Source organism: Centruroides vittatus, unplaced genomic scaffold (genome assembly GCF_030686945.1).
Source record: "Centruroides vittatus isolate TY-2023 unplaced genomic scaffold, ASM3068694v2 contig_439, whole genome shotgun sequence".
Lineage (NCBI taxonomy): Eukaryota > Metazoa > Arthropoda > Arachnida > Scorpiones > Buthidae > Centruroides > Centruroides vittatus.
Window position 1 is genome coordinate 3,587,573 of NW_027122239.1, and position 27,772 is coordinate 3,615,344.

Genomic DNA, 27,772 nt, shown 5'->3' on the forward strand with positions numbered 1-27,772 from the left:
TTTCAACAAAATATTTATTATGTTTACATTTGCATAACAACAACCAATTTGAATTAATCTATTGTTTTTATGTATTAATATAAATGATAACATTTATATTAATACAAATTAAACAGATATATACACTGCAATCAATGTTGAAACATTGGATATTTTATACATTTTTTTTATCCTTATACTTTCTATGTACAATTTATTAAACATTTTAGAAAATGGCATTTCACAACTCCTTTACATATATATTTTTTCCCCCTAAACATTTAAACAAGTTTTAAATGTTATTACACAATTAACATGATAAGAACTACAAATTCTAGGCACAATGGCAGAAAATTTCAAATAAAACATCATTTGTGACAATAATATTCTACCAAACTTAACTAATATTTAAAAATATATAAATCTTATCAATCTGTCCATGAATTAAAACTCTAAACTCTGATATAAAATAATAAACTATATAAAAACATGAACCATATTATATGAAAATTTCACAACATACATTAATGATTAACAGAAATGCTTTTTAATTCAACACATCAATATGAAATAATATAACAAATATTTAAATACTCATTAAAATCTTAGAAATTTTAACTTAACAATAGTTAAAAACATATTATCTATATGTGAACTGCATTCAACAATGCAACAATGAAACTTTACATTTCAATATTTAACATAAATTATTTTCATAACTGTTCTTAATAATAAAATTAAGATTTCATAAATCTTATAATAAAATTCAAAATGCAAAAATGCATTTTTAAATAAACATTTGTAAACAATTATTGCAACAATCCTGGAAGAATTTTAAATGTTTAATTGTGCATTAGTATACAGTTTTTAAAATTATTAAATTTAAAAACTAATTTCTAAAGAAAAAACTATTTCTATATTGCCATGATTTTTGACAGAAGTCATGAAAGATATTGCTTATTTTTCTGATTGTTACATATATTATTATATTATAAAAATTTGAGTAATAAAATAATATCTTAGAAATAAAACTTAAACATTTGTACTACGAATAAACAAAGTTTATCAATGTCATAACATATGATTAAAAATGACAAAAATTCTGCTCAATACAGAATCAATGAATGAGATAAAAATTTCAATTGTATGAATCAATTTCCAAATTTAAAAATATCCGTAAACATTTAGAAAAAATAATAATCATTTTTTTATATAATAAAATTTTAAACATACGAGATCACAAGAATAAGTTTTTAAAATATACATGTTTATTCTAAAATTTAGTTATTAAATGCAGTACTTTTCTTTTTTCAATTGTATTAATGATTTATGACTATATTTCTGAAAATGAGAATGAAGTAATCATCTCCACATATCAATTATTCTCTATAAATTCGCTCAATGTTTTCTTCTAAAAGCTGGACTTGTTCTGTAGTAAATAATAAAAAGATTAGGTATATTGTATTAAATATTTTGCACAAGGTAATTCTTTTGAAAGAATAAGAGAAAAAGTACCTTTAGGAAGATTAGCTATTGTGCATTGCTTATGAAGAAACTGCAAGCAGAACTTCTTACTTAGACCAAATGCATGCATATTATATGTAAAAGTACTAAAAGATAAAGAAAATTTTTATAAATATTCAAATATTACAACTTCATCCGATTAATTTTACAAATTATTAAATACATTTTCGTTAAGTAAACAATACTGTGCTAAGATTCATGTCATCTCCAGATCCACAAAGATATGAGATATACTGTATATTATCTAAATTATGCATATTGTGTGATATTGAATAGCACCAATTTAAAATTTTAATAAAAACTGAAATAATTATTTGATTACCGCATAAGAAATATTTTAATACTTATAATTATGTATTAAAAATGTTTAATTATAAAATATTTTAAATTGTTTTAGGGAATAATTGTGCAACAGTTTTATTATTATATTGAACAAATTACTAATGAATTTTTTGATTTTCTATTGATGATAAACTCAGCTTTTTTTTTTTTTTTCAAGATTTGTATACAAAACTATTTTAGGTTTAATTTACTAGGCCAAAGTTGTTTTATATTATACAAGAAATTTGTTTGAAATTAAAAATAAGATTTATGATACAACTTCTGGTTTTGAGTATTTAAATACAGTAGAGAGTCGTTAATCCGAATCAATTGGGGACTGGGGTTGTTCGGATTAGTGATTTGTTCGGATAACCGATTATGTACGAAAAGTATATTAACCTTTCCGATGTTCAAATTTTTCTCCGTTGCGTGTCGCTTCGTGTTGAATTTTCGTCGATTTTAAGCCTAACGAAAATTTTTATAATAATAATCGAGGCTACTGTATCGTTAAAAATTATTTCTTTATTTTGTACAAACAAAATAAATATATTGAAAAATATAAAAACATGAAAATTATACTTTAGAAGTAAATCTAGTATCAAAAACGTTCGATTTGGCACGACACAGTCCGACTGAAAATCGTTTGGATAACCGGCGATTCGGATTACCGGGGTTTGGATTAACGACTCTCTACTGTAATTTATTTTATAATTAACTGAGGAAAAAAGATTATGATTTTAAAATTTAACAATCTCAAAATATGATAATATGTTTAGAACATATATTAAAATTAACCTAAAGTGAAAAATAATTACTGATTTTTAGATAAGTTTTGATTATATGATACAAAACTGCATCTCATCAAGAAATTGTAAAAAAAACATTAACTTTATAATAAGTGTAAAGATAGTATATTTAGAATTACATATATCTTCTTTAATAAATGTAAGTGTATTAAAGTTTCATGTGTACCATACTTCCTATTTAACTATTTAACAATAACAATGTTTTTAAATGTATTTAACATTTGTACATATAATTAAGTTGAAAAAAATATGGTAAGTTAAAAATTTTAAAATAACTTTTAAAAAATATTTACCCAAGTTGGCCAAAAGTTATATTTTCTTGAAACTGCTTTTCATCACTCATTTCTTCTGGACTGTAATTTCTGAAGTCTTTCCTAATTTTTTAAAATTATATTTTTAAGAAATAACATCATATTAATTTAATATTATATACTAAGAATTCCCATCCTTCTTTGCTTGTCAAATCCTTTTCAAAACCACATTTAATTTTTTTTATCCTTTCTACACAGACAAAATGAGAATTACAAATAGGATAAAATAAAATATCTAACAGAAATTAATAATAATGTTTTTCTTAAACATGAATAAAAATTCAAAATTATGTATTTTACTTTACTGAAATATAAATATGTATCAGTTATGCTTATATATTATGTTATTAAATGTAAATTTGCCCATAAAACCCCAAATGAGTTGATGAATTACTAGGACTCAACACGATTAATCAATTGACCTTGCAGGAATTGCTAGCAATCAGATTGGGAACTCCTGCTATATACTAATTAAAGTTATTCATTTAATTAAACTCCATTATAATTCTAAATTATTCAGCTTATAATTTTGTTTTATGTATTTGTATTGGATTTGTATGGAAATCAACAAATTATTTAAAGCAAAATGAAACGTATTTAACAGAATTAGAGATGATGATTATTCATCATCTCATTAGTATATACAGGATTTTTATGTCTGATAATGCTAAAAGATTTATTACCATAGACATTATCCAAATGATACCACTTTTATATTCATATACAAGTCATTATGAAGAGAAATTTTCAAAGTTTTCACCCATCACATAACATTAGAGATATTTGATATGGGAACCATGTGTAATGCAGCAGATGTCTGTATGGTAATCCAACTCTTGCCTTACTCTTTCCAACATATTCTCTGTGATTATGAAGACTGCTTCTTGAATTCTCTGGTACTTCTACAACACACACCAAAGGCAGTACATACACATATTTTATATATCCTCAACGAAAAAAAAGTCACTTACAGTTAAATTGGATGACCACAGTGACCATTTCATGAGACATCTGTCCTTTTTCCAACCTATCTAGTGCTTAGATAACATTACATTATGAAGAGAGTATCTCAAAGTTTTTCAGTTTAATGACATGTATATGAAAGTGACATTGTTTGTAGTCTGTGTATAATAAAGTTTTCAAAGTTTTACTGGACTTTATAAAAATCCTGTATTACATTTAAAATTATAAATATAGATTAATTTTTTTAATATTGATAAATCAATGATTTACTTTCACATTTAAATATTATTGAAGTATTATCTTAATTATTATTAAAATGCACATAATATTTTTATTTTTATAGATTTTTTTTTATCATATTCAAATCATATTTATCATATCATATTCAAAAATAAGGGCATAGGAAAAATTTTATTAATTAATTCTAGACAGAAAGTTATAAACAAATGTTAGTTTTAAATAATTTTTGCAATTATTTGTGCAAAATCTGGATTAACATAAGTAGAAAAACTAAATTTAAAAAAACTTGTTTTTCAGTTGATAAATAACTATCTCAAAAGAAGCATTTTAAATGTTTAATTCTGAATTTCAAGAAGCAATTAAATTAAAAATAATTAAGATACAAAAATAAGAAAAATTTTTGTTAAATAAGTTTTATCTAAATAAAAAGTAAAACGGCAAAGCTATTCTTGGGACAAGGCTATGTCTTGGAGAGCGCGAGCAATGCATGCACAAATCTCACACTTGCGCCTGTTTGTAGAAACAGTCTCACCATTTTGTATTTTATTTTGACCTGGTTCTCAGTCCCAACTACCTACAAGTCTGTTTTTTTTTATGTGCGCATGATTTGGGCACCAAATACTCTATGCCAAATTGCAACTCCTGACATGTACTACTTTATACTCTAAGGTGTTCAGCCATTGACAGCAGTGTGATTTTAGAGATGACACATAGTCTCATCAAAAATATACAGATATCTTTCATACAACACAGTTTCATTAACACAATTCAAAAATTTGGGGAAATCCTCCATACAAAATGTCACAATTTTTAATTAAAAACTCACTTGTTCGATAGTTTTTTTTATTCAAGTAAGCATGCATGTTGTCGCAAATTTGCCCATGGATTTTAGAATATTGAAGTCTTCAATTTGTTTTGTGCCCTTTGTCAAGTTTAATGAAAATCAATTGTGTAAATTTTTCTTCCTTGTTCTAGCTTTCCTACCAACCAGATGATGATGTCATTGCTTTCAGACTTTAGCCTTTAAGACTGTCACAGTGTTTGGTTTTTATAGATTAATCTTTGTAGTCAGTAAAGTTTATTTAAACATTTTTAGGAAAGTTTTGTTAAACTTTTTTAAACTGTAGATAAGTAATCATTTGTAAAAATGATGAATGAAATACAGTGGTATCTCAAACTGTTCCCAACTTTAACAATTCAGTATTCAAACATAAATTCTGAGGGAGAAAAAACACACTCCTTACTCAACCGAATAAACACAACCTGCTAAAATAAATTTTCAATTAATAACATATTTTTATTTTGTCATCCATAAACTTTTTTGATAAAAATAAATGAAGATTCTGCTGATATTTCTGATCAAGATCAATAAAAAAACAAAGCTCAAAAGAAGACGATACTTTGTAAAAAGAAAACGCCCTCATTTAACTAAAATGAATATTAATGCATAATGTAGTACTTTTAATTGTGATTATTGATTGATTCAAGAAACATATTTCTCTTAGTAATGAAAAATAATAGTATACTTTTATTAACTTTTAGAACATAACCCTATGTTTTGCACTAGTCCTTTGTTTTGTATAACACATATTTGCATAACACAGCATTTTTTCAGGACATAACTACCATGTTATATAAGAGATACCTCTATTATGTAACAAATTAAAATAAAATTTAGAATACTTCTTGATTAATCTAATAAGTACTGTAATTACTGAAATCTTATTCTTAGTACTGTAGTTGGCAAAACAGTTTTAATAAACTTAAAATTTTTTTAATACAGATCATAATCAAACATTTGTAATGAGGTCATGTAATAGTTAACATTATACACCATTAAAAAAATTGTGTAGTTTTTATTGCTTCATTATCATTAATAATAAAATGAATATTGTCAATTATTTATATAAAAAATATTGTGTAACCGTCTTAAACTGTTTTTAACAAAATTGTTAAAATCTATGAAGATTTTTTATTTAAATGGAAATGAGATTGTTTTTTTTTAATTTGATGTAATGAATTAGTAACTTATAAAAATTATTAATTTATTATAAATAAATATAAAAAAATTTATTTGTAAAACTTTTATTTCCTCCTCTTTTAATGTCAGCTAGAGTTTTGTCTTCCTATGCACAAGTTCCTGGTACAAAATTTTGGCACCACAGGCAGCCAAAATCATCCAACTGTCTTTCACCAGCATTGTAGAATAGTGTGAAATTTACCACCAGTCTGTTACCAACACCTGCATAAACAGTAGATACAAGGATTCCTTTCCCCTGCCTGGCAATATCTCCTTACTTTGTCACATAACCACCATCATTGTAATCCACCTTCCCTGCTTGTTTATTTTACAATCCTTCCTTCCCACACTAGCATTCCACTTTTGACTTTTGACACATGAATATGATCATTTAACCAGATAAAATCATTGGCATTCTAATAAAAATCCCATTAGTAAATTAATAATTTCTCAGAGGTATAAGGTGTCTGAGTAGTAATGTTTTAAAACTCTGAGCATTTATTCAAGTAATAAAAATCCCATTGGTAAAAGTTCAGCAACTAGTTCAACTATGTTATCGCAGTGGCTAGTATATCATCTTTACTACATATCAATTTACTTTAAATTCACATCAAATATACTAAATACATTAGTATATTTGATGTGAACGAACATATGATGATAAAATTTTTATCATTACTACAGTATGAAAAATTTTAATCAGTTCAAAATTACCTTGTTGGAACAGTTCTATGAGATCTTTCACATTGGACTGCATCAAAAAATGCCGCATTCCAAAATCTTAAAGAATGCCAAATAGGCTGTTCTTTCAAATATGTAAATAAATATTCTTTTTTGGCAGAAGAACTATTTCCTTTAGCTAAATATTAAAAAAAAAATTAAACTTTTAATTTAACATTCATTCAATTTACAAAACTCCAATAAATCAATACTGTACTTACTTTCATAGAAGAACGTAAAACACATATTCATGAGAGACTTAGCTGGAGAGAAATCATCGGCGCAATCACATTCAAATAATATGATAGCAAAGTATTGAACCAAGCAATAAAATGTATACTCATCCACTTGTTTGTTATTTACTCTCTATAAATTTCAAATGGAATATTAGAAAAACTGATATTTGAATTATAAAATATTCATTATATCAATAATTGAAATATAAATATTTTAATAACTTTAAAAAAAAATAATTAAATTAAGAAATTCATAATTTTTATCATGCAGATATAAATATTAAGCAAATTAATATTTATCTATATATAATGTACAGTACTTAATTACTTAAAATCAACTTTAATTTTTACAAAAATTAAATATTTTCATTTAGATTTAAAATAAAAAACACAATGACTATCAATATATGTGTATTTATTTCTATCAATATTAAATCATTATCTAATCATACAGCATAAGATAAAGGATATAAATTTTATAGATTTAACCGTACAGTATTACCTGTGCATTGACGCATCTTGAAAACCATAATCTACCCAATTCATGCTGGGAAAGTTCTCCAAATCTTGCTTTCTCTTCATAAGTAATGCTTTTCCTAAGAAAATTATTAATACCATAATACATTAGAATCTATAATTATTTTAATCATTACTTAATTTAGTCATATTATATCTAGTATAGTGCATTAAAATTAAGTGACTCCTAAAGCAACAGTTTAAAAATTTCTATTGTCCAATCTGTTCAGGGAGTGGAATGGTCCAGATTCCTCTAGGTTAAAGTTAGCTCTGAAAGTCTAAAATCTAATTTTTTTAAGATTTAAGGAAATGAAGAAAAAGAAAATGAGTAAATCACGATAGTTCTATCAATTTTTTAGAAGAAAAAACTCATTATAAACATTTCAATAAAAATGCTTGACAAGAATTAATGGTTTTTAAATAAATAAATAAAAAATACTACATTCTTCAAGCACTTCAAGTATGAAAATTAGAGACTACCATCACTAATAAACAAAGGAACATCTGAAAATTGTAAAGTACAAAAATTGAACTGTTTAGAAGACTAATCTAAATTCTTACTTAATCTTCAGTACTGAATACTGACTGTTTTCTACTTTTTTTTCAAAATGCAATACTATTTTATAATAAACTTTGTTAAAAACACTCCTGATAATACAAAAATATAATTAAACTACAAGAAATTAAAATCACAAGTACTTCTGACCTTTGATATTAGAGAACTTTTTAGACAAACAAAAGTGTGATGATCTGGAGGCATTATTTTTAATAATTTGTAGAATTAGGAATTTTAATAATCGTAAAAAGTTTAACCAAACTTGAGATTTCAAACTTAAACAGGGAAGTAAATAACGTTTTATCTCTGATTTTATTTCCTTCAAAAATGACACATCTTCCTGAAATTGCTACTCATCCAAGGAAGTTTTTGCTAAAATTTTAGATTGGATAAAAATCAAAAATCAGATATAATCTTGCCAAATTTGGTCAGATACTGATACCTTGGAAAGGGAAAAATCAAAGGAAGTCAAGGCAGTTCATTCATCACTTCTCTTTCTTCACTGCAGGAGAAATCTTTTGTTTTTTCTTGTTTGCTCGTCCATTAATATTTGTGCTCGAGTTCATCTAAATCCTTTCCTTGCTTTCAAAAATGAATAAGTTCCTGATCTTTCCTACAAGTTTCCACAGATGATTACCAAAGGATTATGTAGTGTTCTCTTTCAGGAAGAATAACCTTTAAAAGGGAGTAAAAAGGATACTGTGCCCAACAGAGACTCTAAGACTTCCTAAGACACCTATCAAGAATCACTTGCATTTCAGGTAAATATCATCTCACAAATTGAATGTAAACTTTCTCTCTCTGTTAGACAAAATTAGTCAACCTTAGTATATGACAATTGATAGGACTGTCAGTATGTTAATTTCTTTGTTATTTTCTTGTTTATGCATTTTATGTTAGAATAAATCTTTTATTATCTAATATTGTATCTGAGTGATTCACTTCCATATTGCCTCTCTAATTTCTCCTCTATACTCTTACCCCAAGTTCCCATACAGATACTCATGACCTGGGTGTGGATTAAAATCTGGGTGGTATCAGAAAACTTGGTCATCCTGTATGATCAGTCTCTCATGTGATTTGCCATTACATGATAACCTCTACCACCAGTCTTGTGACCCTCACAAAAGTTCAACAAAGTATTCATAATTTTTCATTTTCTTTTGTTAATTTCACGTTAATATACTTTTTACACAATGTACTGTACATGTTATATTGTGTGCTTAACAAAATCTATTGCTAAAATCAATGAATCATTAAATATTATTTACTATTTCAAATCATTGCATTTAGCGATTATGTTACTTATATTTAAACTTATTTCAAATCATTTGCTAAGTAACATAATTGCTAAATTATTTAATAATTACTATCTCAAATGTGTCTAACAAATTAATTTTTCAGATAAGTTCTAGATAAAGATTAATATTAAAGATAAAAATTTTTATTAAAGTTTCATACACATTTTAAAAATAAAATATGGATATAATAAAGTTTGATAAATATATTAATTTCATTAAAATACACATCAAACTTGATCAATTATATCAAAATAAATAATAAAATCAATTATAAAAAAGAGGCATATTGTAAATAATAAAACTTCGAATTCAGTTATAAAACTAAATAACATTTACTTCATATAATCTAAGCAGTTTCTTACCTATTGAAAATTTTCTGGACAAATAATTTCATAAATTCAATGACATGCTGATTAAATTCGTCTAACTGGCTATCACAACTAGAACTCCAGGATTGTATGGATCCACCTGAACCTGATCTTCCAAGTCCAAGATCTCTACTTTCAGGAATTGATTCAGCATCCGACGAATCAAGACTTGTACTATGTCCACAAGCATCTGATTCACTGCTTACTCCGGCCGAATCAGTATTGCGAAAAACGTAAAAAGGATCGTGTTTATTAGAACACAATTGTGTACTGTTATTGCCTAAACTTTGATCACTGTCTGCTGCAAGAAGAGAATCTTCAGATGATTCATTTTGAATACGTACTTTCAAATCAGTATTCTTTAGATCTATTTCAGGCTGCCCGTATACCGATCGGTCTTTTCGTCTTGCAGATCTCTGTCGATGCTGCTTAACATAGTAATAGGTATTGGCTGCCTTTGAATAATTTCCTGATGGTAGGCTTGATCTTCTTGAAGAGATGCCACTGGTGGAAACATCCTGCACAGGAGAAGTTTTTGCTGAAGTGTTAGCACTTCTGGAAGACGTGTCAGAATCTAAAACGTCAAAACTTAAATTTAAGGCAGCTTCAAGTTTGGATGATAATCCAGTTAATATTTGATTTGTGTTGAGAACTGAAGTGAAAAATTTGGAGGATTTTCCAGAAGAATTCCAAAAACTATCAAAATTCTTATTTGGAATATCTTTATTACATTCAGAATTATTTCCAGAATTAAACACTGAACTTAAAAAACTATGTGATCTCTTTTTTGAATCAGGCAAAGTTGGTTTTTCTTGTAATATATTTAAATCTTCTTTTTTATTAGTATGACAAGTCATTTTTGCATGTCTGAAATAATTAAAAATTACTATTTAAAAACTTTAAAAAATACTATTTATTTAGGCCTACATGAAAAAAATTAAAATATTTATAAATTATACCGATTTATATATAAATATAATTTAGGAACTTTTTAATGATGTACAATATAGTTTCTACAAATACATAGTATATAATTTTATTGAAGGGTTATCACACAATTGAAACCATTAGTGCCTTATATGCCTCCTAAAATGAATTTTGGTCCCTTATGTTAAATGGTCCTCATCAGTTAGGTAATCATATATTATATATAAGGCAAAAGTATTTAACAATGTCATAAGATATTCATAAACTGCATACAGTAATATCACAATTTTAATGATGTATTTGTCAGAAAATGAAGCAAATAAACGAATCTTACGATGCACAGAAATATACAGTTATATGTAACACGAATAAAAGCTGGACGAGGGGAGACATCATGCCACACAGAGACATAGCACACCAAACAAGACTATGATCAAAAAAATGTGAAGCTCGCCAACACAGCGCCGTCAAACGCAAAATATGTCTTAGTGACTTAGCACACAGGGATTACATTTTTACTTTCTTTCACAGTATTTAACATATTTTTATGATAAAGGCAATACATAAAAATAAAAGATTTGAAAAATGCTTTATACAAAATTACTGTTCCTAAATTTTCTAGTGTTTGTATTTTGGGTTAATGATTCTTTTTTGAACAAAATATCAAATATAATAAACTAAACAGAAATGAAAACTGAAATTTAATAAATAAAAAATTAAATACAGTATTCCTCAATTTTTAAAAGTTTCCAGTTTTGTTGTAGATGTATGTATTACACATGCAATTTTATGTTTTTGTTAAAGTTACTTGAAGTATTCCTTAAAAAAACTTTTATTAATTATTATTATATTTGATTTAAAATTATTTAAAGTTATTTATAAAATTTATTTTTGAAAAACTTACAGAAAAATTGCAAATAAATATGTATATTCTTATATTTAGATAAACTATGATATAAATTAAATCATTTTTAATCTATTTTTAATATACACTGCTCTCTCAATTATCTGTGCTAATTAGTGCAAGGGTGTGCATGGAAAATCAGAAAACGTGGATAATCCAAAATAGTCCTCTAAACTATAACTATTTACAGGTTTTAAATGAACTACAGTACATATATAGCACAACTCCATTATAACACAATGCAAGTGTGAATCCCATGTTTTATAAACTGAAATGTATATTTAGTCAATAAACATAAATTTCTTCTATTTTCAAAAATAACATGTATAAACTTAAATTTTACATAGAAATGTAAAATTTAAGTTTCTACATGACATTTTCCAAATTATTGTATTTCAATTTTAGGACTAGCAGGATACATTTTAAAACTGTTTATAGAATATAACTATGATTTTTTCGCATGTATTCTGTCAATAAATTTCTAAAGTTTTGTTTGTAAATTTAGGTCAACTCTCATGAATGCTTTTAGGCTCTCTTGGAAAGTCAGCTGAGCTTGAAAGTCAACTGCTTGTACACTAATAACATGTATACAACTTCATATATATACAGGTATACCTCGAGTTACGTCGTTCCCGATTATACGTCATTTGTCAAAAAAGTATATGGAAAAATAAAAATCAAGTTTAAGTCATTTTATTCGACTTTACATCCGTCTGCCACAAATATTGAAGTCATAATATGACTAGAAAAGCATTAAAAGCACAAAATCATATTAAAATATGTAAATATAGTAAATGTTAATATAATCATCATAAATCCTAGAGAACGAAACACGAAAACATCTGTGTTTCTGTGTTGTCGTCTTATTTAGCGGTCTTTAAGTGCTCATTATTGGCATTTCCTCCATTATTGGCATTTAGTTATGACGTAAGTTGAAACTACGACTTACGTCGCCTCTCCTGAAACCAATTACCGACGTAAGACGAGGTATACCTGTACTGTTTGTACAATATATGCAGAGAGAGAAAGAACTGATTAATAATAGTTAATGTAGTTAAATATTCTAACCACATACAAAATATTTTGAAAAAATATTTTACATACACTTACCATGTAATGTATTTATCTAAACATTTGTTATGTAAATGCTCTTTTATAGTAAATATACAGTATTTATTAGTCAAGTATATATAAAATTTCTGTAAATGATAAATTCCATTTTAATTTAAAAGCTTAAATTATTCTTTTCTTTCTTTCAAACTAATTTTTTTTAAACTAAATATTTAATAAACAGTGAAACTGATTTGGTACTGTGTAATTTTTTAAGAATCTCATTTTTATTTTTTTGCAGACTGACTCATTTGCAATTATGAGTAGACTAATCAGTAATGTTATATTATTGAATTTATAATCATTAGTCTCTACTTGAAATAAAATATTGCATTCAATGATAAACTATTAAAAAATGAAGATATTAGAAGACTTCAATAAACAAAGTTATACACATGTCAAGGACATTTCTTTAATGCTAATATCACAATGTGTGATAGAAAAAAAAAATTATTATTATTAATGTCACCAGAAACAGTCATATGTTAATTAAACAACTGTTTATTATGCAAACGCATTGTGTATTGAGTTTGACATTGTTAAACTGATTAACTGGGTTAACTTCTATTAATTAAGAATTATAAATTTTTTTATGTATTCCGAGACCGTGTCTTCTTTTATTTGTTTTTTCCTCACGACAAGGTGTATTAATGGACACAAGGCATTCTTACATCATCTTTATTTCCGATTCTTCTATAGGCCGATAGAAGATTCGGAAATAAAGATGATGTAAGACTGTCCGACGATGTAAAAAAGCCAAAAGTGCTTAGAAATATATTAAATACTATATTTGTTTTCCTATTTAAATACATATATATATAAAAGTAAAAATATTAATAAAGAATAAATAGGTGAAATAACTATTATAGTAATATAATGATGAAATTAGTGAAAAGTCAGAATTATTTTTCAAAAGATATTCTGTGAAAAAATGCAATAAAGAATGTATTGTCTTGAGCAGATGTTAATTTCTTTAACTGTAAACTTTCTTATTAATTTCTGTATATTATCAAACATATTAAAACTGATAAAACAAAATAAAATAATTATTAATATCAAATCTACAGAATTACCTCTATAAATTTTCAAAATTTCTATAAAACTCAATAAAAAAGACCTTGTATCTTATTAGACTTTTAATATTGAAAAAAATTAAAGTTCTTACGTAATACTGCAGCTGGATTCCTATAAATTCAAAGTACAAAACTGTTAAATGGAATCAAAAACCAATATTAAAAAAAAATACACCATTTTTGAGTAGAGTATAAATGGAGTTCTTCATAAATCAGAAAGTATTTTGTCTGTGATTAAAGTTCAAAGCAACTGCACAACTATTAAACAAGATTTTTTGCAAATATTACAACTCAGCAAAGCCAATGTCATGAAGAAGCTGGAATTTTGAAATTCAATCTATGGGCTGAGATATTTGAGGTCAAAATTTTTCCCCGTGGATGGGTTCTATAAACAGGTTGCAAGTTGGCACAATTAAGTTTACGATTGTCATTAATTTACATTGATCTCTACAATAACTCTTTATGATGAGCATTTAACATGCACGATGTCATGACAAAATTAACTTTTCAAAATTCACATGTATGTCCAATGGCCACACATTGTGTTTTAACCAGTCACTGGAGTTTGTAGACTGCTGGCTGCACATATGGGTGTTTTAAACATTTCTGTTGGTTATGACAATGAACATACATGTCTCCCCATACCTGTGAATTTTAAACTTCGCTATATATTTCGTGTTATGGAGCCAATGCAAGTACTTTTGAAAGATTTCTTTGAACTTTAACTTTACCAGTCAAAGGATTAACCTTTAAAATATAATATTTTAGTTGCTGGTTAAGTTTATCCCTTTCTGCACAGTTTAGTGTAAAATTTGAATTTTAAAATTTTCAACTGTATTACTATCCTCTGAATTGATTTGGTTTACCTCCAATATATAACTTCTATCAAATCCATTTTGCCATTCTCTTTCTACCAGTACTTCTTGAATTTTTTCAGTAGTCATATCATCAAAATTTTTCTCATACCAATTTAGCTAGTTCTGCTGTTATATTGATATTGTTTTTTGCCAGTTTGATCCATATTTCTTAAATGAATTGGCCAGCTACACATTTTTCTGACATCGTTTAACATTGTGACTTTACTTTTTTGAACAATAATAAGATTCTGAGTGTCTACAACCAAAACATTTTTCCATGTTTAACTCCAATAAATTTGGAATCTATTCTCTTCTAAAATCCAATGTAATGAAAAAATGAGTTTTAAAGGCAGATATAATGCCAAGATTCACAAAAGAGCAGAAATGTTAAAAAATTCTGTCCAACACAATACAAAGACTTTCTCCTAATAAAAAGCTCCAAAATACTGTTATGCATGATTAGCCACAGTTTTCTGTGTTAGAGTAAACTATTATATGAGGTATGCCAGTACTAAAGTATTTTTAAAATACACTACCATCACATATATAATACCTTCATGCCTAGTCCCCAAAAGAAAGATGAGCAGCAGGCAAGAGAGATTGTGCACATATGCTCATCCATTTATCAGATCCTCCAGACACTCCTATCTCTGCATACGAGGGCTGTTCGGAAAGTTCGCGGCCTCAAATAGAACAACAAACAAAATAATGTTAAAACTTTTTTTATTTTTCAATAGTTTCCTTTATTAGCAATGCACTTATTCCAACGATGTTCTAGCTTTTTTATGCCATCACAATAGGCCGATTTGTCAAGGTGTGCAAAATACTCATTCACTTCAGAGATGACTTCGTCATTTGAGTGGAATCTCTTTCCAGCCAAAAATTTTTTTAGGTTTGGAAAAAGGTGGAAGTCACTGGGGGCCAAATCAGGTGAGTACGGTGGATGTGGAACTAATTGGAAGTGAAGTTCGTTTATCTTTTGTTCGGAGATTCTGGCGGAATATGCAGGTGCATTATCGTGATGGAACGGAACCCTTTTTCTTCAAGTGTTGCCTCTTTTCTTCGATTTCTTTCTTCAGTTTTTCCAAAAGTTCACAGTAATAGACAGCATTGATGGTCTTTCCTCTTTCTAGGTAGTCAATAAAGATGATGCCTTTAGCATCCCAAAAAACCGAAGCTATCACTTTCCCCGCTGATGGAACTGTCTTTGCCTTCTTTGGTGGTGGCGAACTGTGGTGTTTCCACTGCTTCGACTGTTCTTTTGTTTCAGGAGTGTAGTAATGGATCCACATTTCATCAGTAGTCACAAACCAATGCAAGAAATCCTGTGGATTTTTCTGGTAGAAGTTCAAACACTCCTTTGACATCAAAGTGCGAACACAATTTTGCTCGGCGGTCAGCAGATGCGGCAACAACCTTGCTGAGACCTTCGTCATACCCAAATTTTCGGTTAAGATGTGGTGCACTCGGTCGACAGAGATGCCTGTTGTCTCAGCTATCTCACGCGTTTTCAAACGGCGATCTGCTAACACAAAATCATGAACTTTGTCAATATTTTCTTCAGTGACAGCAGTTGACAGCCATCCGCTGCAAGGGTCATCTTCCACCCTCTCTCTGCCAGATTTAAAAAGGGCTGTCCATTTTTTCACAGTGGTGTACGAAGGAGCAGACTCTCCCAAAACTTCATCCATGTCAGCTTTGATTTGAGATGGGGTCAACCCTTTTTTCGTCAGGTATTTTATGACCACACGAGTCTCCGTCTTCTCCATTTTTGATAAAGCACTTGCACACTAACTATCTGCTAAGCGGTCGTGGCAAAACTTTACGACAAATCAAGCGGAAATTGGTATTGTATCTTTAGCAAAGATGTCTGAATAATTCCCGCCAAAAATTAAATTGATCGCAGCGCCGCATATAGGCAAGGCCACAAACTTTCCGAACGACCCTCGTACCTCTTCTTCTTCAGTCATCATCATCTCTCTCCTGCATACTTTCTCATGTCTCTCATGCTCATAATCTTTTATTCCTTCAAATGCACATCCACTTCCTCCAATCAGATTTCCTTAGACACTCCATTTTGCTCTTCGAAAGTTCAATATACTCTATTCAGTAATTCCTCCTCATTCATTCTCTCAACATGGTCAACCACAAGAGATAAGTTTAAAATAAAATACAATTCATGGCATGAAAAATTAAATAATACTCCACTTTTAATCATTCATTTAACAATGTATTATATTTAAAATATTTTAAAATTATAATAATAATAAAATAAAATATTAACAGAATCCTAAAGCAAAACCTAACAAAGATTTCGAATTAAAATAATAGAGATAGTACTAAAATAATATAACTTCAATAAAATTAACTTAACCAAAACTATTGACTAATTTGCAATACTTATCTAGAGTAAACAAAATTACAGATTATATAGTAGAATAAAACTTATTGTTTGATTATTAATCTGTTAATCTAATATATGAATATATCTAAACTTAATAGAAATTTATATAAAATTGTTTACATTAGGACATGAAAAATTAACTATAATTCTTGTGGAATCTTTTATAAATAATTTATAATATACTTTATAAGAATTATTAAATTTACAAAAACAAAACATAAGTGATCTTTTTGTTGTTAAAATACTTTAAAACTATTTACAGCGTACTGTACATAATTACAAGCAACATATTAATATATATAATTCAGTTGAATTTTATGACATACTTAAATCTTAACCAATTACCATGACTTCAATAAACTATTGATATTATCAAATGAAAGTTTATATAATTTTAACGTATTAATAAATGAATGTTTAACGTGTAAATAAATTTTGTAAAAAAATACAAATATGATAATTAATCTTGTCGTATAAATATATTTAATCTATAAATATCATAACAAATTATATCTAAATATTTGAATTTCAGAATTATTAAACTAACTACAAAGATAAGATAAAAAAGTAAAACTGAAAATTTTATTTATGGTTTTACTTTTCTCAATTTAATATAATTACAAATTAAAATTTCAATGACATATAATTAAGAGAGCTATTAGTTATTAATTAACTTTGGTTTTTTGTAAATTTTTAGATTAAATTAATTTTAACTTCAGATACTTGAAATAACAATTTTCTGCCTTTTTTAATTTAAATAATTCATTTAAATAACCACAATTTATTAGTAGTAGTTTTTTTTATCTAAATACCTTTACAGATTAAAAATTCCTGCAAACTACCTTATAGTTTGCAAACCTCGTAGTTTTTTTAAATTAAATATCTAAACATAAAAACTGGTTAAAAACTATTTGGTTTTTCTTCAAATATTGAATTAAAGTTATTTAACAAATAACTTTAATTCAATATTTTCAAAATTCAATATTTAAATAAATCCAATAATATTATATAATTAGAATTGTTAAATTATATCATTCAATAGACTATTCTATCATACTGTATGTTAAAGCAAGAGACACAAAAATGCAAAAACAAATGGCCCTCCAATGCAACAAATCAAACAAATGCCTTTTCTGAGACATGCCTGATAAGCACTGATGTATCAGGAAGACTCCTTCACTGTTAGTGGTCATTTCATTTTGTCACTTGAATACACTGCTACCATGTCTCATTTGCACGATACATGCATGATAAGATGGTTCGCTGCTGATTATAATATGATGTAAGTCGGCTACTCACGTTTCATGTCGTTGATCTTATACAGGTTTTGTGTTAGTTGCTTTAATTTTTGACAGTAGTGTGGATATAATATGAATGTGAATGAGATAAGAAGAACGTTTTCCTGTACACGAATATAATTTTTTTTCATTTCCTTCGTTGATATGTAAAGAATATTACCTAATTAATATTTTAAATATTCAAAATTATTATAATACCTTGAAATATTCTAAAATTTTATTCAGAAATAATTTTATAAAATCATTTTGAATGATTCTAACTTTACAAAAATGTGTTTTAATAATACTTGCAATTATAAATAATATGTCAATAATAATTTCTATAATAAAATATTTTTAAAATAAAATTATTTTATTATATATAAGTAGAGTCTAATTTAATTTTGGGCTTAAAAATTTCATTAATTTAAATCATTGCAGATAATTTATTGAAATCTATTGTTTGTTCATCTATACAATTTTGTCTAAATCAATATAAACTGTAAACAATCTTAATCAGATTTACATTGGTGATTAAACTGGATTAATTGGAATTTAATTATTTAACTTAAAATTTTAAATACAAAAAAAATTTAAGATAAAGGTTTTCTAAACTACAATAATTTTTTTTCTTCAATTAATTTTAAATATTTTCAAATGTCATACCATTTTTGGATTTAAAATAAAAATTATTACTAAATAATTCAATATATGCTGGAGGCTAGAGTGTCTAGGATCCTAGGAAGAGACCAAGAAAAATAATAGTCCTTTCTGAGATTTACATTTTGTTTTTTAATCCTTTTTCTATATTTTTCAAATAACTTTTATAAAGCAACAGTGCTTTTATGAGTAAATTTATTTTAATAGTTGTTTAATAGTTGAAGTAATTACAATCCTTATACAATGATATTGCCTTCCTAATTCTTTAAGTCATACGCACAGGCTGTACTATTTGGAATCTTCCAATAGTACAACTTAACTTATTTTTAGGCTGGTTTAAGATTTGTTGTTTTTATATAGGTTTATTATTCCCTACCTAATAGATAAAGATAGTATAAGTGGAAAAAAGCCTGCTTTAAGAACATTATTTTATTGAATCAACAGATTTTATAATTTACAAAAATTAATCAATGTTTTTCCCCCAAGATAAAATCATGTGGATTGCCCTTGTATTGAGGTCAACATATTAAAGATATTTGTTCTTATTTTTGTGTTAAAAGGTGTTAAAAAATTATCATTTTAACATTTAATGTAATTTGAATTTAAAATGATTAAATACAGTGGACCCTCGTTATAGCGCTGCTCACTATACTGCGCACTCGGTTATAGCGCGGGCAATGTTCGCAACACAATAAGCTCAAACACGTTTATACAGGTCCGTGCGGCGTTAGCGAGTAGCGCATTTTATTGTTACTGCGTATTGAGTAAATGTGTATGTATTGAGCTCCTGAATGTATTTTGAATAGTGTTTAATTATTGTATGCATGATGAGTAAAAGAAAAGCTTACAGTGTGAAAGAAAAGCTTGAATTATTGCTAAAGTAAAGAGGTGAACCGCGTTACAGCACGTCGCTCAGTATAACACAGTCCACCTTATAACACGGGTGTTGTTTCCCGCCCGACATGCGCGTTATATCGGGGGGTCCACTGTATCATTATGAATGATATTTAATTATTTACTCATCACTACCTCATAGATCATTTTAAATATCATGATATTTAATCATTTTAAATTCAAATACAAGGAAATCTCAAAATGTTTGAATTATCAAAAATTCAAATATAGTTAATTTGAATTTTTTATATATAAACTATAACAGATTTTATAATTTATATTTCTATAATTTCACTTCCATGCAGTTTCAGTTCCATGCACTTAATTTCAGTTTACAATCTAGTTTTTTAAAATCTAAATACTGCATTTTCAACAAACTGACAGGAAAACATTTTATATTTCTTTTACATATCGAGCAGCAAAGTAGCCTTTTTACAAAAGGTCAATGCTGTTATTGTTTACATAAATAATTTTTGATAGAAGCATTTGAAAAGAAAAATTATTTTTATTCTTTGTCTTCAAATACATTCCTATTGCCAAAACTGCTTTTTTTTATTTCTGAAAAAAAGAGTTTACAAAATAAGTTAATACTGTAGTATTTTAGTGTTTAAATTTTAATGCTTTCTTCGAACTTGGAAATTAAAATAGCAAAACTAAAACATACAAGTATATAAAGGAATACATATACAGATTATATTTTTTAATAACTTCACTTAGGACAAATAATAATAGTTTTCCAGATGATACTGGCGCCAGGCAGTATATGAATAGTACAATCACAATAAATTACATCTGCTGTTTACTTAACAAATCAGGATGTTTTACTTTTATTCACCTGTTTTCAAATGATAATTTTATATTCTTAATAAGCTACTAGTGTAAAAATATAAGTATATTTTAGTCAATAGGAAACATTTTAATGACAAAATTTATTTTAATATAATCTAAATCCAATTTTCGTAAGAGTAGATTAGCATTAATATGAATTTTTATATAATTATAATATATTCTTTTAAAATGATATTTATTAAACAGAGAAGGAATTTGTATATGATATATAACATTTGTGAAAACTTTGCAGAAAAAGATAATTATATTTGGACATACTAAAAACTTTTCTCACTAATTTCTTGACATTAATGTATAGACAAGAAACAAACTAATTAGTAACTATATCTTATCTACTAATTAATATTAGTTTAAAATTAAAATTCTTCTAAGAAGGTTAGAATACTCAATGTTAACTATGATGTTATTATTTAAAAAATAAAATAATCTTCTAAAACAAAATATTTTAAAAACTTTTATGTAATATTTAAATGCAGAACTTTTTCATAATTTATTAAAATTGAAGGTCTCAAATATGCATTTTTTTCAATTTATTTTACGTAACTGTTTTGCTGATCTTATTAAATTATGTAAAAGAATCTTCTAGTTTAAAAATTCGAATATAAAGAGGAAAAAATAAATATAAGCAAAGACAAAAGAAAATATCTTATAATTTAAAACATAAATATGTATATAGTAAAACCCCGCTAAATGCGAGGATGCATTCCTAGACAACAAAGCACTGAACAAAACAGCATTAAACAAAAGTCATTTTAACATAGAGTAAATAGGGATAGGGAAAGATGCGACCAAAAATAAACAAATTTTACTTTAATTTTAAGTTATTTTTATATTAATTTGTGTTAAATAACATATAAACATATGCACACAGAAATGTAAAGTTCATTTTTTGTGATGAAGGTCCTGGCTTTTCTGAAATTCTTGAATTTTTTGCGATGAACTCGTCTAATGATGATCATTTGTCACTTTCTTTTTCTTTCGTTAAGAAAATGTCAGTAGCAGGAGATCGCATCCAAAATCCCCCATTTTGCTTCTCACTCCTTTCAAAATCTGGATCATTCGCTACAATTTGATCAATGATTTTGGTTATCATTACAAAACTTTTATTAAGGAAATCTGTAGAGAAATTTTTTGGGTTCTTCATTTCCAGAATTTCTATTTTCCAGTTCTACACGAATTTCTTGTTCTGCCAGTTCTTGTAAGTTGTCATTGGTAAGGCTCTCACCAGAAACCTGCTGTAACTCCTCAATATCCTGCTCCTCTACATCAACTAGTCCTGCTGTATCAATTTGGTCAACCTAACGATACAGCAATAGGCTCTTCTCATTAAGAATTCTTGGATACTTTCAGCCATAACTTCTTCCACACTTTGTTCGCGCATTTATCGGTTAATTCTTGCCGAGCGAAGCTGATATTGGTTATGGCATCCATGTATGATGTTATATTTTTTCCAAAATTGCACCAAACAAACATAGATATAAAGAAAGTACATCTTACATCTTTTTGCCACCTTTTGCTGATTGTTCATGTTCATAAATAATCGTATTATATACGAATCAATGAAATGCCACGATAATTTAAATTGCATAAATTTTGAGCTTTTTTTAGGGTTTGAGCTAGTGTTGCCATCTTTACAAAATTGCTGACCCAGACGGCAGGTCAGGTTTGTTCGAACAGAAGTTCCTGACGCATGCACAATGTCATTTTACAATGCAAAGAATAATGTGCATGCTGGTTCTAAATCAGTGTTACAGTTAGGGATTAGGGACTTGTGTAGGAATAACGTACAAGCAAAAAAAATAAAAAGGTCAAGAGGCAGGTTGCATGTCACACGTCAGCATAAACAGAGTAACATGGGAGAATGGCAGATGAGTTTCAGTGAGTGTGAGGTGTTTCATTGTTCAAATGGTATAAATTTATAATAATATTTGCAAGAACTTTGTTTCATCATAATTTCACAATTTTTACAAAATTCCCAGACAAAATTAGTAGTTCACCCAAACAGTGAGTCAATTCCCGGACTGTCCAGGAGAAAACTGGATGGGTAATAACACTACTTCAAGAAGACCGCATTATATTGAATCAGCATGAAGCGAGGCAGCGTTAAGCAGGGTCTTACTGTATATACAAAAATTAAAGTTTCCATAAAAATATTAATAAATGATTATTAATTTTTTAATAGTAAACTAGATTTATTCTTATTGTTTGTTCAATGCAAAAAATAATCTATATAATTTTAGTATATATATTTTTTTTTAAATTTATATTTTAAACAACTAATGTAATTCAAGTGATTATATAATACAAAAATTTTAAATACATATGTAATTCACATATAAATTTAAAATGTATATTCATGAAACAAAAAATATGATAACTTAAACAACATATCAATATGGAATTTATTTTATTACTACTGGTAAATGGAATTTAGTGTATTAAAATTTATAACAAGAAGAAAGTCAAAGATAAAACTTCTATCTTTATATTATTACAATTAATAGTAATAGCTATTGTTAAGTATGAACATAATGTATTAATCATTTATGCCAGTAAGCATTCATCTATCTTTTCATTAAATATGTACTTCTAGGCCCAGTAAAACCATGGTTCTATCAAAATACCGATTGACTAACTGAAATATATATATATATATATATATATATATATTACATTGTAAGAATTAATTGTAAGAATTAACGGCAAATTAAAAATTAAATTTAAATATTTATGCATTGCTTGTCTGAAAATTTATCTTATTGTCTTGTTGACTGCATAATAACTTAGATAAAAAAAAACCTAAACGTCTTGTTACATAACACTATTTAAATAGGTCATTTGTAGGGCAATAAACTTCTCAGTAAAAAAGAATTACACAATTGTTATTAAGAACTCCAATGAACTAATTTCAATATCATACAATTAAATCTCAATTTTTCTATTTAAAGTTGTTTGATTTTGAATATTATATAGTTAATTTTTATTTAGTAGAAAAAATATTTTTTTCTACTAAATAAAAATTAAATAATAATAAAATCACATCACATAAATATTAAAAAATAATTTATTTTATTTTGTGATCATTTAGAGATAATTTTTAAATTTCAATAATTCAATTTTACTATGCAATTTTCATTTCCTATATATCAATTTTATGAATCTTAAGCAAAAAAAAAAAAAAAAAAACATTTCAAAACATTAACAAAATAATAATAAAACTATAGCAACATATCTCTTATAAACATTAGTGATAATATTGTATAATCTATTATTCTCAATTAAAGCAATTTTTTCTTACTGATAACAAAAAATTACAATGCCAAAATCAATTTTCCTGATATATTTAAGTTGATATAAATTTTCAAATAGATAGATTATAACTCAATAAACTGTCACATGTGTCACACCAGAATCCACATGATAAGCTATAATTTCACTTGCATCTGCAATCATTCAATTTGTGACATGGGCTGCAATCATAGTTCAATGAGACCCTTCTTAAGCTGTATGGTGTTATAAATGAATTTGACCAAAAACAAGTGATATTAACCTTTTTTAATCTTATCTAATTCTCTTTTCCACACTTTTCATACATGGAAGCTGTTTGATCTTGGAGAGTAAGTTCGCTTGAATAATTTGCATATCAATCATTAAACAATAGTGTTTGTCATAAAGTAGCATAAGACAAATGATAGAATTGTTATAACCTTCACATAAATTCAAAGATCAGTTTCAAATGCTGGTATATTGAAAAATACAATAATCAAATATTGGCTAAAAACTGTTACTTATACTGCAACCAGGGTTAGTGAGACTCAATAAAAATTCTGTAGCACAAAAGCAATATGCCACGTGTGATTGCATTTTGTCATTCAAATATTTCTCATTGAGATTCAAATTTCAAATAAAAAAAATCTTACATTTTTGGAGTGCATATGCAGAGACAAATGAAACCCTACAGCAGGGGCAGGCAAATCGCAGTCCGTATTAATACTTTGTGCGGCCCACATTCCACAAAATATTAATAAATATATCAATTTCCCAATTTAAGGAAGTATGCAGCAAAAATTCTGTCATTATTTTCTACAACTTAGTAAAAATTTAGTAAAAAGTAAACCAAGAAATCGACTAACAGACTCACATGAAAACTAAAACTAGCAATGACTAATATTCAACCAAATATTTTGGAAATATTACGTTCACATCAGTGACAGAAATCAAATTAAGCATACTTATGTTAATTTTTAATTAAATATGAATAAATAATTGTGGTTTACACACTTTTTTCTTTTTACTTGTATGTGGCCTGCATCAGTTCAAAAATTTTAAATGTGCCCCTTACATAGAAAAAGGTTGCCCACCTCTGCCATACAGGGTCTCTGAGACCCCTGATTTAGGTAAGAAGGTTACAATACTGTACATAAAAAAAATATTATTTTATTGTTCATTTCCAATTACTTTAATTAGACATTTTTTTTATGTATATTGAATATAATGAAATGAATATAGTAGTATCTCAAACGTCAAATATAAAATATATGACATTAGAAATTACGGAATAAAATTAATTGGATAATTATTCTATTCATGGAAAACATAACATTGATATGTTTAGCCTTAAAGATGTCTTTTCAATCCAAAAAAAATTTTTGGTACTATACTTTTATTAATGTTTTATTCTAACAAAGCCATTAATTGATTACTGGTACTTTATAAAATACAGAATTGTTTGTCTATTTTTTTTTTGTTTTATTCAATTTTATAAAATGCTTAATTATTTAAATACTATCTTAAATCAAAATCTAATAAAGTTAATCTGTAGTTTAAAATACACAAATAAAATCTATATAATTTAATCTGTAATAAATTAAATATATTTGATATCAAAATTAAATTAATATTCAGATTAATATATTTATTTACATAAGAATCAAATAATAATTTAATGAATTATAGTTTTAATAATCATTATATTCTGAAGATATTCAAATACATATAAAAGATCACAGTTTTTCAATTCATAATGAAAAAATATTATTTAAATCATATTATTAATAATATAATTATGAGTGTATTAAAAATTTTAATAAATTAAAAATACACAAACAATTATAATAAACTTATAATTTTAAAATATCAATATTTTCGATTTTTATAATATGCCACCAAGAATTTTGTAATTTAAAGATATATTTGTTTTACAATACATTTCAAATGTAAAAAATGTAATTTAAAATCATTTTAGTATTCAATTGATAACATGACAATTATTATTGTACGAACATAGAACACTGCATTATTAGAACAAAATTACACAAACTCAAACATTTTTGAACCTACAGAATTCATCAGATTTTTGGGCATTTAAATCCAAAATGCTTAGAGCTTTTAATATTAAAAAAACATTAAAGCCAGTAAAAATAAAACGTTTATTAACGGAACAAATGTTTTTCACCATGTCGAACAGCCATCTTCGGGTTCTATAATCATTTTAGTTTTTGACCATTTGACACGGTCGAAAACATTCGTTCCATTAACGAGCATTCTATTTTTACTAGATTTAAGGTTTTTTTGATATTAATTGTAATTAATACATCCAGTTTTTAAAAGTTTCTTTTCTGTTACAGATTTGTAAATTTCGCTCTAATGAAACAGTGTTTTATATTTATTCAGTGTCGAAAGGAAAAATTATCATTTGAAATTTATACATTTATTATCGCATCAAAAATAAAAACGAAACCTTTAATGAACGGTAACAGACAAAAATTCCGAACGTTTTCGGGTTTTTATCATTCTAACATTCCAGTTTGGAATTCCGTTTCATTAAAAAACCCGAGGCAGGCCTCGGCAAAGGCCGAAATGTTTGGAATTTTTGTCGTTAAAGTTCCACTACCATTTATTAAAGGTTTCATTTTTATTTTTAATTGATCACTCCAGTAATTCAAGGAGGAGATAGTTACATTATTACAATATCATCTCCACATAAAAAAAAAGCTATACTGTTTTATATTTAGAATATTTTAAAAATTCATCTTATAACCTTTTAATATCAAGAGATATATGTAGCTTTACTTTGACATATAACATGTGTAAATATTGTATATACTGTACATGTTTAAACCCATTTTAACCTGTCAAAATTTGCGATGAAATGTAAATAGTTTAATGTGTCACCAGTTACAGGTTTTACTCTATAAATCATTATAAAACAAACCTAAATATTTACTGATTTAGGTTAAACTTGCAATAATTTATTTAAATATGTATTTCTATAGGTGAGAGTGTGTAATAATGGTTGGTGTAGACTGATTATACAATTCGTAACTTGTAAATTGTGTGATGTATAATATAAATGTGATACTTTAAGTAATTCAAGTAAAAACAATTAAAGGAAAACTTAAAAATTAAAATACTTACTTCAATAAGAAGCCATGCTGACTTTTACTTAGTTAGAAATTATATAACTGATATCAAATAAAGCATTTTCAACTAATTAATATCGAAGGAAAAGTACAGAAGTAGATAAAAACATTTCCTCTCCAGACACCTTACTCTTTTTTCAGCCATGGTTGCCAAGGCAACTAAGTAACACCGGCTCTTTACGGAGTCTGCGCGCGGAGATTACGTAATTTCCGGTTGTAATCGACATTTTCGACAGCTTGCTTCCACAACCATGTGACTTGTAAAGTAAGCGAAATTGAACTTGATTTTCGAACTTCGATTCGAGTGTAAAAAAAGTTTCGCAATTTTAAGATGATGTAGATTGAACGTTTTTATTCCTATATACGATCACGGAAGTTCCTGAGGAAGCGAACTTATACGTTATTTATTCTCTAGGAATTGTGTAAGGTGTTGGTTCTGTACTGGGTATTTGATGAAGTAGATCTCAGTATTTAACTTATTAACGCCTGTTTATATCAGTTTAATATAAAAAATTCGTACCTAATTTATGTCCT

At 26.7% G+C, this 27,772-nt stretch overlaps 2 protein-coding genes across 2 annotated transcripts in view; one reads left to right on the forward strand and one right to left on the reverse strand.

Annotated features, from left to right (window-relative positions):
- Positions 1–27,489, reverse strand: LOC136977064 (uncharacterized protein KIAA0513). Its single transcript, XM_067272501.1, has 8 exons — positions 27,234–27,489; positions 9,856–10,728; positions 7,623–7,716; positions 7,106–7,250; positions 6,879–7,023; positions 2,924–3,004; positions 1,495–1,589; positions 1–1,408 (listed from the first exon to the last, which is right to left on the reverse strand). The coding sequence occupies exons 2-8, from the start codon at positions 10,716–10,718 to the stop codon at positions 1,359–1,361; spliced, it is 1,473 nt and encodes a 490-aa protein (XP_067128602.1). The 5' UTR covers positions 10,719–10,728; positions 27,234–27,489; the 3' UTR covers positions 1–1,358.
- The window catches only part of PGAP5 (Per1-like protein PGAP5), a 31,210-nt gene continuing 12,125 nt past the window's right edge, over positions 8,688–27,772 (forward strand). Inside the window, 1 exon segment of the mRNA XM_067272502.1 lies at positions 8,688–8,953. The gene's annotated coding sequence lies outside the window, so the exon portion shown is untranslated.

Excerpts from the sequence above, each read along its gene's own strand:
- LOC136977064 (XM_067272501.1), bottom strand. The coding sequence starts at position 10,718 with ATGACTTGTCATACTAATAAAAAAGAAGATTTAAATATATTACAAGAA. Across the intron at positions 7,251-7,622 it reads CAAGATGCGTCAATGCACAG|AGAGTAAATAACAAACAAGT; the intron begins GTAATACTGTAC and ends TGAAATTTATAG. Across the intron at positions 7,024-7,105 it reads TTTTACGTTCTTCTATGAAA|CTAAAGGAAATAGTTCTTCT; the intron begins GTAAGTACAGTA and ends TTTAATATTTAG.